Source organism: Microtus oregoni, unplaced genomic scaffold (genome assembly GCF_018167655.1).
Source record: "Microtus oregoni isolate MIOR12 unplaced genomic scaffold, Mior012 000012F_ref0000307, whole genome shotgun sequence".
Classification (NCBI taxonomy): domain Eukaryota; kingdom Metazoa; phylum Chordata; class Mammalia; order Rodentia; family Cricetidae; genus Microtus; species Microtus oregoni.
The window spans coordinates 37,515,695-37,533,600 of NW_024543071.1; the positions used below are offsets into that span (position 1 = coordinate 37,515,695).

Sequence of the window (17,906 nt, forward strand, 5' to 3'; positions counted from 1 at the left end):
TTGAAGGATTGATTTCCAGACTCCATCTCTAAGCAATGGACTTCAATTCCACCTACAGCCCAAAACAGGAAGCACACAAAGCACCCAAGAAATAGCCTCACCAATAAATCAAATTTAAACTGATTCTGGGTTCCTGTCTCACAACCAAGTTGTGGGGAGTAACAGTGGACAGTGGAACCTGGACAATAGCACGGTCAGGATGTGCTAAACAGAAGAGAATGTGGGAAACTCTACAGGAGAAGCTTGTTTTCTCCAACAAAATCATCTTCTAGAGGAAAAAAAATAGACCAGGAGGGATGATCTATAGACTAAATGGATAATTACAATATGCTGATTCCATTTGGATTCTCATAGAAACATACTAAAACACGAAATTATGAAGGGGTCGAGGAAATGTGACGGTAAGTTCATAGCTGAGGGAATTGATAAATTGCTTATGCATTTAAGTTGCGCCTTAAATTTGCTCTTCTCTGTCTCTAGAGCAGTGGTTCTCAACCTTCCTGACGCTGTGACCCTTTAGTACAGTTCTTCATGTCGTGGTGACCCTAACCATAAAGGTATTTCATTGATACTTCGTAACTGTGATTTGGCTACTGTTATGAGTCATAATGTAAATATCTGAAGTGCAGGATAACTAATATGTGATCCCCAAAGGGGTTGAAAACCACAAGTTGAGAACCACTGTACTCGAATGTTCAGGGCTGTGGCTCAGTAGCAGAGCACAGGTTTCACAGGCACAAGACTCTGGGTTGAATGTCCACATCCAAGCAAATAAATGAATACCCCCTCTCTTTCATATAGCATTTAGATGAAGTAACGTAATATTTGAGATTTGACTGTAAATTTTCTAGTACAGAGGGAAGAAATGAAGAATAGATATTGACTGAAATTAAACTAGAGGATTATTATAAAGTCTTTCTTTATTTTTGAAACTTTCCATATTTTAAAAAGGCATTATTTCCCAGAGGCCTTGAGTTTTATGAAGAGAATAATTTTATTACAATGATTCTCCTCAAAGTATGAAGAAACCAATAAAAAATATCAAAAGCAAAGAGTGTCCTATACTGCAATATTGCCTATGTTTCCTATTTTAGTTCCAAAAATGCTAAAAAAAAAAAAAAAAAAACTATCTTCGACAAAGACATAGAACATTTCAGTGATTAAGACCCGCTATGGATGACCAACATGTTGGACCGGCTTTCAAAGCTCTTTGCAAACCACAACCCCAGCACAATCATTAGTCTCCTATTACCTCTTAGCTATACTCATCAACATTCTAACTGCTGAAACATTAAAGACTACACATGGCACCTCCTACAAAACAAGGGCCCGAAGGCTTAGCCTATCTCCAGCTATTCGCCAAGAAGGAGTTAGGAGACTGTCCCATGTAGTGAGTATGTGACTACCAAAGGTTCCACATCAATGCATGTGGCATTCACACTCATCCAGGAAGCAGGTACTGCCATCTTCCTTTCAGCTAAGAAGTGAGAAAGGGAACCCTGAAGGTGCAAAAAGCAGTGAAGGGACTGAGCATTTAGGGTAAATACCAATGACAATGGTCTTCCACCAAGGCCAGTGCCACCCACCTTCAATCTCTGGAAAAGCCTTGAATTATTTAAGAGGTTGGGATGTAGATAAGTTTACGATTCTGTGGATGTATCCTCCTAAAAGCAACACGTGTCAAGAGCCAAAGAGACAGGGAAAAAAGGTTTCATTGAATAGTTTAATATAGTGAAGAGAATTAGCTATCAAATTAATTAGCATAATGTGCCCCAAAAGAAATGAAAGAAATAAAAACGTATGGTTTCAGATGTACTAGAAAAATAGAAACATGAACATACACTATGAAATACCTGCACACATTATTCTCAAAAAATGATGTGGCGTGGAGAAAACAAATGGCAAATGAAAACCTCCTGCACAGCACAGTTCCTAAGAAATGCCAAGCAGATAAAGCCATAGATGTATCCCATAACTCTACAAATGTATTCTAGAGGTGTGTCTCTAATCTGGATGAGAAAATGAAGACCGAGTTTAGGAAATCTCTTTCTGAGGGGAAGGAATCAAGAAAATAGGAAATGGGTGTTTTATCAGTAGCTGCAATATTTTGTTCTTTCAAAGAGATCAAGAAAAGATAGAGATTTTACTTTTTGTTGAGTTAGGATAGACAAGGTGCCTCAGCACTTTCTACTGTTTGCATATGAAGATTATTTACATCTTCATTTTAAAAGTATAATGAATGGACAGTAAAGAGTCAAAGAGACTTTAAATGAATTTTCACTAAATAGTGTTCCCTTGAGACAACAGAGCACCTGGATGACTCATAAACTCAATAAGAAAGAAAGAGAGAATTACTTTAATAACTGGAGAGAAAAGCCAGCTGTAGGATGATTTCTTCAGGCTGCACAGCTAACAACGAACAGACAGGCGTTCGGCCTCTGTCAGCTCCATTCCAGAGCTTCTACAGTGTTTACTAAAGTACACGAGACTTACTGTCCAAGTTGAGAGGACATGTTTCAGATCAGACCTTTTGGGCAGTATTCATACTCAATACAGCTCTCAATCCAAAATGTCATTGCTATAAAAAGTTCATTTCCAAGAAATCCTAGAAAAGTTAACCTTCCAGAAGGGGGAAAAATCTAGGCAATTACTAACATGAATGCTTTCCCTTTTTTGGGTTACCTTGTGGTTGAAAGTCAGGTACTCTAGAGCGAGGAATTTGATGAATATACAGCCCTGACACAGAGTGGTTATCTTGTTATACATGAATTGTCATGTCAACTCTCAATTTTAGACATCCATCTTCAGATCATACAGAATGGTTCTCATTTTATTAAAGCTTGGGCAATTTCTGACATTCTTGAAACCTATTTCAAGAGGTTAGAGAAAGACATGAACTGATACCTTGGTGACCTTTGAATTATTCATACAAGCTTCCACAAGTATCCATTTCACTACATGACAACTTGTGAACTCATTCATCAATGTTCCAGAATAAATACCTTCTAAGACCTAACCAAGAATCAGCCCTGCAATCTCCTTCTACCAGGGAAGTCCATGAGGATGAAGAAATCAGAATTAGACATATAAAAAGAAAAGGTAAATTTGCAATGTAAATTTAAATGCAAATGCAAAAAGTAAATTTGAAATAATCCCCTCTAACCCATTTCTGTGGAGAAATTTTGTAATTATCTGTCTCTTACCTATTGAAACTATTCTTCCCTACACAAAAAGAAAATAATAATATGGTAAAATAAATTTAAAAAATTCATCTCTATTTACTTTTCAGACCCAAAGTCTAGGAACTAAAATCTCCCTCACATTAACTAAAAACTATGGCTTTTATTTTTGATGTTGCTAATTGATTAATTCATTTCTGGAGCAAATACCCAACTGATTAGTCTATGTTATGCTCTATTCAGGGTTCCTTGCTGTATCGTTGGATAACACAAGAATCTGTGCTCAGGGGCGCTGACAATCCAGCTGTAATAAGCAAAGTCATTTAGTGGACAGTAAGAAGATGGACATTAGTACATGCAGTTTGCCTTATGAGAGCTTCCACACAGCATTATCGGTCTTGATGCTATCTCACAACGTTCAGCATCTATCGCCATGATTCAGTAAAAATTGCCATTAGGAAGATGTCATTGCTTTTTTCCTAACTGACAAATCCAAGCACGTTTTTCTTCCTCTTGAAGTCTAGTCACCAGGTCAAAGAAGCTTTTGGTCCTGACCTTCTAACCACAACTTAAAGGAGGCATAGACTGCTTAACCTTGCTCCGATGAGCTTTGGCTATAAGTAGTCTGTACCATCTATTGGTGGTTTGCCTATCTCTTTTGTGCGGATTAAACTCTCAGTGCTATTAGAGCTGTCCAGACTTGTCTTACTTAGGTTTCTCTTGCTGTTTGGGAAGGAAATTTTCTTTCATCTTATAGCTTGCAGGGAAGTCAGAGCAGGAACTCATGGCAGGAATCCAGAGACAGAAGCTGAAGCAGAGACATGGAGGAACACTGCTCTTTGGTTTGCTCTCCATGGCTCACTCAGCTTTATTTTTTAGACATTCTAGGACAAGCCCAGATCAAATTTGACACTCCCCACAGAGTCCTGGGCCCTTGAGCCCTCCCATCAAACATTGATCAGTAAAACACCCCCTACCTGATGTGGAATTCCCTTCTGTATGCTGTGAATACCATTGGTTAATACAGAAACTGGTTTGGCCTGATAGAGATATAGCGGGTGGGGAATGAAATTGGTTGCTGGGAAAAAGAAGGAAGAGTTAAATAGAAGCCATGTAGCCCAGCCAGAGACAGATACTGGAACTTACTAGGAACAGACCTGGTAAGCCATAGCCACGTGGTGATACACAGATTAATAGAAATGGGTTAAGATGTAAGAGTTAGCCAATAAAAAGCTAGAACTAATGGGCCAAGCAGTGATTTAATTAATACAGTTTCTGTGTGATATTTCGGGGCTGAGCAGCTAGGAACCACCAAACGGGCTCCCACAACACCCACATACATATCAACTTGATGGAGGTAATTCCTCAGTTGAGCATACCTCATCCCAGATGACTCTAGATGATGACAAATTGACAAAAAAAAAAAAAAAAAAAAAAACCTAACTAACATGGTACCTAAAACTTGTATATATTTGACAAACGTTCAAAAGCTTATTTCTTTTTCCTTTTAATTTTTTTGTGTGTATATGTGTGTTGTCACAGAATTCTAAAGAGGATACTTGATTCTTTGGAGCTGGAGGCACAGGCCTGAGCAATCTGAGATCTTATCTCAGTGCTGAGAACTGAACTCAGGTCTTCCAGAAGAGCAGCACGTGCTCTTAGCAGCCTAGTCATCTGTTAGACTCCTAGAATAAGTTTCTTAAAAACATGTTTCTCTAGAACCCTTTCATTTTTGTTCTTCAAGCCCTCCTTTGCCTTTGCAAATGAAAATGAACAAGTCGATACATCCAGCTGGTCTCAGCAAATGACTATAATGGGTCTTTTGCTATTTATAAATAAATTGTAATGACTAAATTGTTTTTTTAAAAAACTCAGTAAACAATGGCAGGAGAAACTGTTCTGATATATTTTAGAATTGAAAACAAATTTAAAATTATCATCATGCAGGGATATTTTCCCCAAAACTTGTTTGGACTACTTTCTTCCTAATATGTTTGTTGCCCTCAAATATACAATTAAATTTTCATTCGCTGTGATGATGATGAAGATGATAAAGAAAAAAAGTGTATTCATTGTTCTTGCTAATTATTCAAAACTAGTATTTCCAAAATGCTTAAACAGAATGGACCATTGTTTTTAAATAGATTTTTCTTCACCCAAAGAAGAAAAAAAATTATACTAACAAGAAAATGCAATTGTATTCCCAAGCAATACTGCTTCATTCCCTGCTTAAGTCTTAACACAATGAGGAAAAGGCGGTGCACAAAAATCAACCTGTCAAGAAACAGTTTGCTCAGTGATGGACCAGCGCTGCAGGAGATTCATTCCACCTCCACCAAGAGAGCCCTTTGTATAACAAGAACAAACCATTAAGGGCTTAATGACATTGTGATGGCATATTAGATGCTGAAAGAGAAACAAGGCTATTCTGTCCTCCCACTTGCCACCGCTTCTACCACACCACCATGGACGCATCACCCACATGGTCCTCAAGTACATTAGTCCTGCCTATTCAGCCTTACTTACTTATTTTAAGACATTGACATATCGAGCTGCTGTGAAACTCTGTCCTTTAGGCATGGCATGGTGACATTGTCTTGCCATCTTGCCATCAGAGCAGGTTAGATTGCCCACAGAGACTCTAGACTCTAACAAAGTAACAAAATCATGTCTGTCAACATTTCCCTGGAAGGGATTTGAGATGGCTTGTGAGGCATAAGAAGACCCCACTTCCCCGAGGATTTATAAGCAAGTTAACAATTGCTGAGGACGGCGATGGTCTTCCTCAGCCATGTAGTTGCCTATAAGTTGTCCATGCATCTATAAATAACCACATTTAAATTCTTTGCCTTATCAAGGTAGACTTAGGTGGAATCATTTATTTCATCTCTTATAGGTACCATATCTAGGATGGATAGACATTTGTTTATATATCTTGAGACATAGAAAAAAATCAGGTAATATCTGCTTTGGGTAGCAAGAAGCTAGAAGCCACCTACTAGGCATAAATGAGGGCATGAGCATCAGAAGTGGAGCCAGGTTTTTACGCAGATTTACCCTGTATTCGCAGCATCTCAAGTGTAAGCCTTGGCAGGAAGAATGCATTTAGTATCTGACTGAAATTCACTTGCCTGCTCTGGAGCACTCCTGTCTCCTCTGCTCCCTGCTCTTTCTGCACACTCTCAGTAGCCTACTTATCTGCATAAGGTGTGATACTGTGTGTTTGGCACCTGCTGATAAGGGTAATTATAGCATTAGTGGAAGCAAATACGCCATCCAAGGTTGAAAAACAACTCTAATTACAACTACTCCATCATTTTACTCCTTCAAATCATTCTTGTCCCTTTAACACAGAGCTTACTCGGAGATTAAATTAAATCTATTTGAAAACATGCCTTTAAATAGTTATAGGACTAGAGGAAATCACCTCTCTAAATTAATAATGCATGCATGCTGAGGTGAGTATTTGATATTTGCAACACTAGGCTGCACCTCCTAGATTATATTTTGAATGCCTTCCAAGCATTTCTGTGCAAATACAAAAACAACAGAAAGAGCAACCATACTACTTCAAGGAAAAATGCAGTCTAGATCTTATAGAATGAGCATGAAGAAGTTCTTAAATTATTGTTATACCTATAAACCACTTTGATAGTATTTAAAAAGCTAATACTCAAAAACTTAATTTGATACCCCAAATGCAAACACATAGTTTTATTCTAATCAATAATAAAATAAAACTGTAATAGAATTTGTCTGCCTTTATTTTAAACAGTTTTCAGATTTTTAAAAAAAAATCTAAGACTTTATCTCAGAAGAAAATAATTTCTAAAGGATGCATATTATTAAATATTATTTCACTACATCAGAATTATATGAGTTATGTATTTGAATATCAAAGGATCATGAATTCATAAACTTTCTTCTGAAAACTATGAAGCTGAAAAATGAGGAGAGAAAGTAAGAACCAATAAAGATTGGCTTTCTAGGCATGCTCACTGTTGTGGCCCAGAATCTCAGAGTATGTCCAGGAAATGCCACCATGAAGACTCAGAACAGCAGCCCCTTTCTCCAGCTTTTGCAAAGATAGTACCACTTCTTCCTGGCACTGGAATCAAAGATTCTAGATAGCTGTGGTCAGGGATGGATGGGTCAGACACACTCTCCTCCTACCCTGGCTTCCCATACTCCATAAGCATACTTTCTCATTACCAAAGCAACTGCCAGAAATGAAGTTTTTGACTTCTGTTGCTAGCATCATGACTGTGCAGGTACTCAACTTCTGAGAAAAATAGAATAACTTACAAATTTAGTGGTGAATCGATAGGAAACCTAACTAGTATCAATTCAAGCGAAATTCCCTTAACCTCACACACAAAATACTGTAACTTGAGTCAGAAAGAAAAGTTTCTCTGTTTTTCTAGAACAGTGGTTCTCAAACTATGGGTCATGACTCCTTGGGGATCACATATCAGATACTTACATTATGGTTCATAACAGTAGCAAAATGACAGTTATGAAGTAGCAATGAAATAATGTTATGGTTGGGGGTCAGCATAACACGAGGAACTGTATTAAAGGGTCACAGCATTAGGAAGGTTGAGAACCACTGATCTAGAATGCAACAGAAGTTCCCTTGTTGTAGTAAATAATTTCTATGTCCAGGAGATATCCCTGTGTTTCCAAAGTGAAAATGAAAAATAACAACAAATTTTTCTTATTTGGGTGGAGTTAGAAGTCCTTACAGCCCCTGAGTAACTTTAACCCCATTGAACATAAGGTATTATGGTTTACTTTAACAAAATCACTATATGATCATTTCATGTCTCAAAATAGCAAAGAAAGGCAGTGAAACCCCATATATAATAATTAACTAAATTCTTCCACATTCATCTAGTCTTTTTCAAACTAAAGAGCAAAATCTTCATATATTTATTATTAAGCTCAATACCACATTGTTACTGAATATAACCCATGGTGGATAAGAACCACAGCTATGTCAAAGAGTATCTTAGTTACTGGTAAGAACACAAAAAGCAACCTTGTTACAGTTAGCTGTGGTCTACAAGCTATTTTTCTGAGCTAAAATACCACAAATTTGAAAACATCACCAGATCACATTAAATTATAAGAAAACTGTCTTACCTTGAAAATGAAATACTTTTGGAAAGATATACCCTGAAAGCTTTATCATTCCCTTGCATGTGTTTGCATGAATGTGTCGAGTGTCTCAATTACTAATGAAGTCAAAAGTCTTTAATCAACAACTAATGAGATCAAACCAGGAATAAAAACTAAGATTACAGACCTAAGAATGACAAAAGCTCGTTATCTTTGGGGTTTTTTAATCTGATAATTAAAAGCATAACTAAAAGTCTTATTTTTGGAGTTTTAGAACAAAATCAATATTGAACTTGTTATGCAATGTGAGAAAAAAACACAGGCTTTCAATTGCATTTTAACTGCATTGCTAATGTTTCAATTTACAAGTACCACAAAAAAAATACTGCACCATCACCTATCCTTAACAAGCAGGAGAACAGGGTTACTTTTCCAGATGTTTCTGGTTGTCATGGTATCCTAGTATGCCTCACACACAATTTTATTCAAGGCAATAACCTCCAAGGCATTTATTCTCACTACAGTGTTAAATGAAGACTTTGTATGGCCCTGATAAAGGCTAGTCACACACCTGTTGAGCAAAATAAAAGACACAATATAAGAAGCCACATAGAATAATGTTTAGATGTTTTCTAAATTAACTTAATTCTTAGTTTATGTAAGTGGTAAGAGGTCATTAATCTTTTTATAAAAATTATTCCAGAAGACTGTCTTCAGATAAAATAAAATCTGCTTTTAAGATAATTTCAAGTCTGCTTTTCTAAGAGAATATTTCTGTGCCTGAAATAAAATTAACTGCATATATATGGACTATATCCATATTTAAATAAAAAAAACCTTGCCCACAAAATACATCAAACAGGTTGAGATCTCCAAATTTAATTTTCTGTCAATAATTTTTGTTAAAAAAAGAAACAAAGTAAATGAGCTAAAATCTCATTCTGTGCAACTGCTGTTTACACATGCTACCTTTGTGTATGAATTTTATCTTTCAGTGCAACCCCTGAAAACTAGAGTGAGCTAACACTAATCATACTGGAGTCCATTGTATGAACTATTTTTTTAATTAATCTAAATTATCTTCACTTGTAAAATCTGCATGATACCTCTGAAAACATAGGAACACACATGTTGATATTCCTAAGGATGCTTTGGAAGTTAAAAGCATTGCGTGCTCTTTGCCCACGAGCAACAGGAGGCCAATGGAACTGCCTTCTGGAACAGAGCGCTCTCTCTCTCTCTCTCTCTCTCTCTCTCTGTCTCTCTCTGTCTCTCTCTCTCATGCTGGAAAATCTAATATTTAAATACTAGGAATGCAAATGCAGCACAAGTTTTCATCAACTGTATTTCTACACACACAGTGCCTGTGTTAATTTCACATGAGTGCTTTTATCGCACTATTCAGACATTGAAGAGGCGCTGACACATGGGAAAACTGCTTTCTGAATGTCGTACATGCTAAACCAGAGGCGTATAAGCACCTGGGATATTCTTGCTATTCTCCACATGCAAATGACATTCTGCAAACAATTAAACCCACCCATTAAAACGGTGGGAGTGTGAGATGGAAAGAGCAAGTGTTAAGAGAGTAAAAGTATGACATGCCCTTTCCATTATACCCCCCCCCCCATTCAGCTGATGTTAAGTGAGTTCGAACGCGGGACACAGACAGACCAGAGCCATGGAGGAATCACAGGATGTAGGGCAACTCACACAGTCCGTTAATTACAAAAACTCTAAAGATCTGACCGCCAGACTCTCGTCTACCCAGCACTCTTCTCATTCCCGTACAGACAGAAGATACATCAAGACCCTCTTCTGGCTAAAGAGAGGGGAGTCGTCCCTTATGGGGCCCCTCCTAGCAAGGACTTTCTTTTTCTGTAACTGGCTCCACAAGTTCCCCAGGTTCCTGCGCCACGAGGGCAAGTTCAGCACCATGGACGGGGCTCCTGGAGCCAAGGGAGGAAGAATGCTGAGGCTCCCGGCTCTCGCCACTCACCGGTGTCTGCTGTGAGGGCAGTCCCGAGCGCTTGGTGGACCCCTGCTTGGAACTTAACCTTTTCCACGACTCGGCAAACCTGCCCCGGCTGGCGCTGCGGCTGCGCCTGCGGCTCTCCGCGCTGTCCTCGCGGTCGGAACAGCCTCGCTCCATCTCGCCCGCGTCCCTCCACTTCTTGCCCATGCTTAGCCGGTGTGGCCGAGCGGGGAGGCGGTCCCCTTGGCAGTGCTGGCTGCAGCGGGCGCTCAGCTCTCTACTGCGCCGCCTTCGCCTTGTCGGCTCCCGCCGGAGCCCCGTGCTCTGTACCGCCGCCCGCAGGCTGCGCTTGCGACCGCGATTGGTTCAACTGGGACTGGGGCTGCGAGCGCCACCTGCGCCCCAGCCCGCTTCCTTATACACCCAAATTGCTTTCCATCCGCAACCCGCCCACCTTCCCGTGGTAGGGGAGAGGGGATCACACAGCCCACGCCTGGGGTTGTGGACGCGCAGCTCTGGGAGTTTCTTGCAGTCACCACGCCCCTCCCGGTCTCAAGGCCCCTGGGACTTGGGAGCAGAAGCCTAGGTCATCTACTGGTGAGTGGGTGGAGACTCCAGTTAAATTAAACAAAGAGGGGAATGTTGGAACTTTGTCCGCCTTTCTTTCTCTTTCTTCCTTCTCATCTCTTCGCAACAACTGTCTTCAAGACTCACCCTAGGGAGAATCCAGCTTCATCTGCCTGTCTGGTGCTAGGCTACTTCCTCCCTCTGCTTGTCAGGCTACCCCGCTGGGCCTCAGACTAGGCTGCACATTGAAGTTTTCTGAATATATTTTCATTACACATACGCACACACACATATGCAAGCACACGAATATATTTATTTGTAACATGTTAAATGTTGATATTTCTCGAGGGTTTGTGTAATTAGCTCTGCTGTGGCCTACGAATCAGGATCCTGGGGACTGGGATGTAACTCAAAGGTAGAACGCTTGCTGGTATGTGCAAGGCCCCAAGTTTGATCTCCAGCTTCCTAGAACTGAGGGGGGAAAAAGAAAATTCCCAAGTCAATTGAGTCTCTTCTCCATCTACAATTAAGCCCAAGGGTCTGTATTATGGAGCAGTGTTGAGGAGGATTCTGGGAAGAGAAGGGATTGGTATTCTTTCAAGGGACTTGTTTTCTGTGTCTCTGGTAGGAACAAGGTGGCGGTTAGGCTGAGAACAAAGTGAGATGGGTTCTCCAGCGTGTCATATGCCCCTTGTCGTTTCCTCCTATGGTTTCGGTGCTTCTCTCTGCTCTCTCGTGAGCCTCATGTCAGCTGTCTTAATCTGTGCTGTTCTCACATTTAATAATGCCTTAAACCGATAAAAGAGGACCACTGAGGCATCACAGAAGAACAGAATCTAAGACAATGCCTTCAATTATCAAGGAAAAGGGGGGTTAAAATAGTCCCAGGTGAAAAGACTCACCTGGCTGCTCACCCTTTGCAACATCAGAATGATACATTTACTTTCTTTTTTCTTTCTTTCTTTCTTTTTTTTTTAATAAATGTGCAGCCCAGGCTGGCCTTGAACTTGTGATCCTCCTGCCTCCTCCTCCTTCAGCAAATCCTACCCACCGGGGTGTGCCACCACAACCGCCATTTTAGTTTCTTAAACAAACATGAGGAAACTATGAGAAACTCTTAACAAGGAAAGAAAGAGGGTGGGAAATGCTGTGTGGGAGAACATGGTGCTTTGGTCCAGCTGTGAAAAAATTTGCAATTGAGTTGGTAGCAGCCAGTGTGCTCTTGCAGGGGCCTTGGAATCTGGTCATTAGCAGGGATGGGAGGCAGAGCTCTAAAGCCTGTCCCACAGATGTGCTCCTGTGTTTACAGCTTATAAGTCTATCCATGTAAGCAAAGGGGCTTTTTAAAGCAGCACTCTAGGTCTGGAAATCACGTATCCCTATTAAAGAAAATGAAACTCTGAACAATGTTTGTGACATCCAACAGCATTTAATGAGAAAACCACAGGCTCCACTTTACATTTATTTGTTTTTATATCTAGGTTCATGGATTTGAAATTATTAGGGACATTTCATGAACTGGCAAATATTCAGACACTATTCCTTCCACTTATGGAAATCAAACAAAGCAATGATGCATAGTTTACAAAGTGCACAGGTATGGCAGCAAAGTACCAATTGAGAGACACGAAAGTCAAGAAATTAAGACAGATAAGAAATACTTATCTTTTCCTTGAGTCACTTAGAAAGAGACACATGGGCATAACTCTCTAAGAAAGGAAAATCCTGTGTGCCAACCTGCATACTTTGTAAAAAAGTTCCCTCTGTTGATACAAATGACAGCATCCCTGAAAAGAAACTGAGGAACCTTCAGGAATGTATCCAGGCACATCATCCAACAGCACTCACCTCACAGAGTCCCGAGACCCTGGTTCACCCTCATCAGCCCATTAAGAAGAAAATAGCCCTGCCATCAGGGGTAGTTGTCAAAAACGACCGTATCGGCATGTCAATGAGCACTCCAAGTGGCTGGAAGGGTTGTTTTTATCTTAATGTACTTAGAAAAAAATTAATGGTGGATAGTGATTGCATATGGCATTATTTTAGCTGTTTGCTCTGCAAAAAAAAAAGCTTTCAAATGCCCTTATCATAGAGTTATCACAGAGTACTGTTTTTAAAGCCTTGTTTGAAGATGATCTCTGCAGTTCTTCTTCTTGCAGTTGACAAGTATGACAAGTACCAAAAAATGTCTGGAAGTTGTTTAAGGGCTGGGTTACATGTGATGCGGTAGGGGAGCAGAAATGGACCATTTCCTGTTCTGATGTTCTTTTGTCTTTCGAAAGTTCCCAAGAGCCAGGAAATGGAAATGTGTTATGTCCCCTATGAAGTTAGCAGAGAAATGGCACATTAAAACTAAGAAAATGCTAAAAGATACTAGCACTGGGGCTTTAACATTAGAGTGACAAGCCACCGCCAGAGTAGCTTAGCTTTCTTGGGAAAGTCACTGTCATATTGTACAAGGAGAACGCTAGTACATCTTAAAAAATGGTAGCCTGTAGAAACCAGCACCCCTAGGTGCTCACAGAGGTTCTAGCCTCCAGCACTCATATACACAAGGCATACACGACACACAAAAAGTTTCTTAAAAATAAATCTTTTAAAAAAGATTCTAGGGGCTAGAGAGATGGCTCAGAGATTAAGAGCATTGCCTGCTCTTCCAAAGGTCCTGAGTTCAATTCCCAGCAACCACATGGTGGTTCACAACCATCTGTAATGGGGTCTGGTGCCCTCTTCTGGCCTGCAGGCATACACACAGACAGAATATTATATACATAATAAATAAATAAATATTTACAAAAAATAAAAAAGATTCTATTATCTTTAATTATGTTATGTGTCAGTATGTGAGCTTATATATAGTCTAGAGGCATTGTATCCCCCTGGGAGCTAGAATTATGGGGAGTTATGAACCATCTGACCTGGGCACTGGGAACCAAACTTCAATCTTCTGGAAGAGCAATACATCCCAACCGCTGTTCTGCTACTACTACTATTGATGATGATGATGATGATGATGATGATGATGATGATGATGATGATGATGATGATATTGATGATAGTTTTTAAAAAGGAATGGGAAGTATAGCATAAACTTTTTCCTGTAGCTTTAAACACTTACAGAATATGTAAATCAATAGGCTAGCAGTAAAATCACTTATACTGTTTAATGCTATAGTCCATATAAAATTAATGTTTAAATTGTCTCCATAAAATGTAACATTATGCAGTGATCTGGAAAATGAACTTTAAATCGTATTACAAATAATATTCAGGGGCTGGAAATGGCTGAGTGATTAAGAGTATGCACTGTTCTTCCAGGAGCCATGGGTTTGGATCCCAGAACCTATATCAGGCACCAGAACCACCCGTAAGTCCAATTCCAGGTGACCCAGCATCCTCTTCTGGCCTCTTCAGGCACCTGCACATACCTGGTGTTCATCCATGCACTCAGGCACACATACATTCACATAAAATAAATAGTAACTGTTTTTCTTTTAGTTCAGAAAGGAACTCTAAAGCATCAACAGTTCTCCACAATTACAAGGCCTCCTCCAATCTGAGGCTGGCCTTGCTGTTGAGGAGTCTGTGCAACAAGGAGAAACTGTTTTCAAAACTCATTTGCTATAGGTCACATGGTGGTGCACTTTGTTGCAAGAAAGTTAATAGAAAATATTTTTCCTTTGATTGCTTCCAGGCTTTATAAACCCACAGGCACACCCCAAGACTCACAAGAGTACATAAACTGTGAGAGGGGAGGGTAAACAGAGAAAAGGTTGAAAAATTATCAAGCTATGTTCAGTTCCCAAATCATCCCAACAGTATAAGAGACTGTGAACCATAGTTCGGCAGTTTTAGTACCCTCAATTTCCCACATTTTAACCTCTCTGAAATCAGGAGGCTTCTCATCCCAGATGACAGCTCAGATTCACTGGGATACAGTGTATTGATTCACGGCATCGTGAAGTGAGACAGGCACTCAGCACTCCGACGCTAAAGATCTGACAGGCTATGCGGCACCTCGCACCTTCTGCCTCAACACTCGGCTTTCAACATCAAGTATCTCTCTTCCAATTAGCACAGCATTTCCTTATTAAAAAGCTCTAAGCTTTAGGAAACACAGCTTTACAAACAAAGCTGAAATCCTTCTTTTCTGGTTTCTAGATTTGGGAATAACACTTACTTAACAAATGTTCTTTTCCTGTGAGAATCGTCAAATGTTTGAAGATGGCCTACGCGCATAACCCCCGTAATTTCTCTTCTTTGTCAACAGTATTCGCTTCCTCCTGTCACCTCCTTCCAAACACTACAGAACAAAGGCCGACTGAGCACACTCACATAGAAGGGAAACATGGATGGTATGAAATGAACTCGGAGGACTGCTTTGTGAGTCCACTGGAAGCTTAATCTCTATGACTAGGCTCTCGGTGAAGTGGGATTAGTCAGTGCCCATGAAGCAAGAGACAGGATGTAGAATTTCTGTTTAGTCATGATTAGATTTCCTTTACAGACCTGAGGGCTAAGACTCACACAAACCAGACAAGCATGAGAGGTGAAGCAATTATCCCTGTAACTCAAGCACGAAATCCCCAAAGCCCATGACTATTAATCAAGGAAAGGAACAGTAGGGCTATCCTGGTTTATGTAAATTGGCTGTCTATATGGTTGAAATTCTCTGAGAGACAGATCCTGAAAAATTAGCCTTTTTCAAAGGGAAAACAATCGCCTATACCCTCTGCAATAATACCTGTTGAGAAGCCATCCAGTGGCTATGCACCAAAAAGTCTTCCCAGCTACCTGTTCCACCTCGCTTCCCCTCTTTTCTCTCAATCTGGAAGGAATTAAGCCCTCCAACCACAGACTTTTTACTCTTTAAATGGCATTACATTTAAGAATCCTACTAAAAACTTCCTTTTTTGTTCATTGATACACTTTCATAAACTTGCATGTGTTTAAACAAGTGTCTTCCTTACAATTCTATTGATAAATACTTCTCTAAAATTTTCATTCAAGATTAAAAGAGAATAGCTCACGTTATCAGTGTTAGAACTATCAAACTAAATAATAATAGAAGTGGAAATACTATAGACATTATAAATGGAGAGACCGAGGAGAGAGAATAGGAAAGGGAAATAAGGATAAGAGCAAAACATCACTTTATTTTAAAATAATATATAAAATAGATGAGTAATATAATACCTCTATTGAAATAATCAAACCTATATGGACAGGAAATTTAAGTGAACAAAAATATAAGTGATGTTTAGGATGTGGAGCAAGTGGAATTACCACACACTGCTGGAGGGAAAATGTAATGAAGTTGACTTGGGGATACCCTGTGACCCAGACATTATGCACTAAGGGATACACACAAGAGACTTATCGCATTCAAAGTTCTAGAAGGAACAGCAACAGGGAGCAAAAGAAGAGAGGCACAAAGAACACATAGTGTGGAATTCCATTAATTTGACATTATACAAAAGTATTCTAAATTGTTAGAAGTCGGGAGGGTGCTTATCATGGCAAGGGGACATGCCATGGAGCAGGACTGCTGGGGAGCCAAAGATGTGCTACTTGTCAATCAAGACAATAGCAGCAAGGGCATATTCATTTTGGAAACTGTTTAGAGCTGCATAGTAGTAAATACTGTGCCTTTCTGTGTGTTCATCTCAATAATAGCTCACCAGAAAAGTAGAAGGAATGTCTGCCTAACGTGTTCTCTGGTGATAATGTCACCATACATAAATTGTTGTTTGTATTTTATCTAGCCTAATGAATATCACCACGCATTTATCCCTATGTGACCATGACATTTGAAGTGCTAAAATAATTGCATATACTGTCTTTTCAGGGAAAGAAGACAACCTGCCTGCCTCCTCAGGAGAGAAAACTGAATGAAGTAACCTGACTTTTTTATTCTGCCAAGTAATGTTTACAAGTATGAGCCTTGAGCCTGAGACAACTCAACATTCTCTTTTTGCCTCTCCTATATTCATCTTTGTACTTTATAAATATTTAAAATATATAATCTACATACAATGGTCTAATATAAGTTAAATAACACATTTTTGTAATCAAATGACAAATTACATTAACACTACAAAATATCTACTCCGCTTAGAGAAAAATAGGTCATTCACATCAAAAAGGATATACCTATACAGAATATAGTCATTTTTTCTTCTTTCTACAATAGACATTTAGGGAAAACTCGGAAATACTGAAGTAACATCCTCTGAGGTTTTAAGCAAAGAGCACATTTGTTTGGAAAGCTGCCATAGAGACTCCATCACTAGAATCCTGGGGAGCTGAGCCAAGGCTTTGATAGGAATAGGAAAGACCCTGCCTAGCTGCTGCTAAATCTCTCTCCTTAGCATCCTGCTCTGAACACTAGCCACTCAACAGCTGTTGTCTACAGCTTTTGGCTCCTCCCTGCTGAGTTAAATATTTCACAGGTATCTTCTCTATTTGATCCCATGTACAGTTGCTTATATCTTTTATAGTGACCACATATATTCAATTTAATTAAATATCAAGGAAAGCAATTCAAAGTGAAGGGCAAAGGGTATAATTTCCATGAAAACCAAAGAATATGTTTTGTTTTATTTTTTTAAAAAAACATTCTTCTCAAGTCTTTGTATTTTGATTTTTAATTTTAAAATGTTACATTTATTTGTTTGAGCTGTGTATGTAATCACACCCCTGGTGTATGTGTGTGTTTTGTGTGTGTCCGTCCTAGAACTCAAGTTGTCAGGCTTGATATAAGTTTCCTTGCCAGATCACCAGTCTCATTTTTTAAAGAATGCCTTGATATGAAATGATATTAACACAATAAATATAGGCAGAAGGAAGAAGAGGAAGGGAAGAAAGTGGTTGCATTACAAAGAATGAGCTCTCAGAACCCATTGTGGTTATTATGAAGATATATCTCTTTATTAAAAACAAAAAAACAAAAAAAAACTTCTGAAAATTATAGGTTGTGCTGGTTTGAATGAGAATAGCCCTGTAGGCTCATTTATTTAAATGCTTAGTCATCAGGGAGTGGCATCATTTGGAAGGATTAAGTG

General features: G+C 39.3%; 1 protein-coding gene across 5 annotated transcripts in view; it reads right to left on the minus strand.

Annotated features, from left to right (window-relative positions):
• The window catches only part of Trpm3 (transient receptor potential cation channel subfamily M member 3), an 804,706-nt gene extending 794,224 nt beyond the window's left edge, over positions 1-10,482 (minus strand). For all 5 annotated transcript variants that reach the window (XM_041661180.1, XM_041661178.1, XM_041661173.1 and 2 more), the window contains exon 1: positions 10,300-10,482. In XM_041661180.1, the coding sequence (XP_041517114.1) occupies positions 10,300-10,482 (183 nt within the window). The remainder of the gene's footprint in view (positions 1-10,299) is intronic.
• Positions 10,483-17,906: the final 7,424 nt, after the last annotated feature.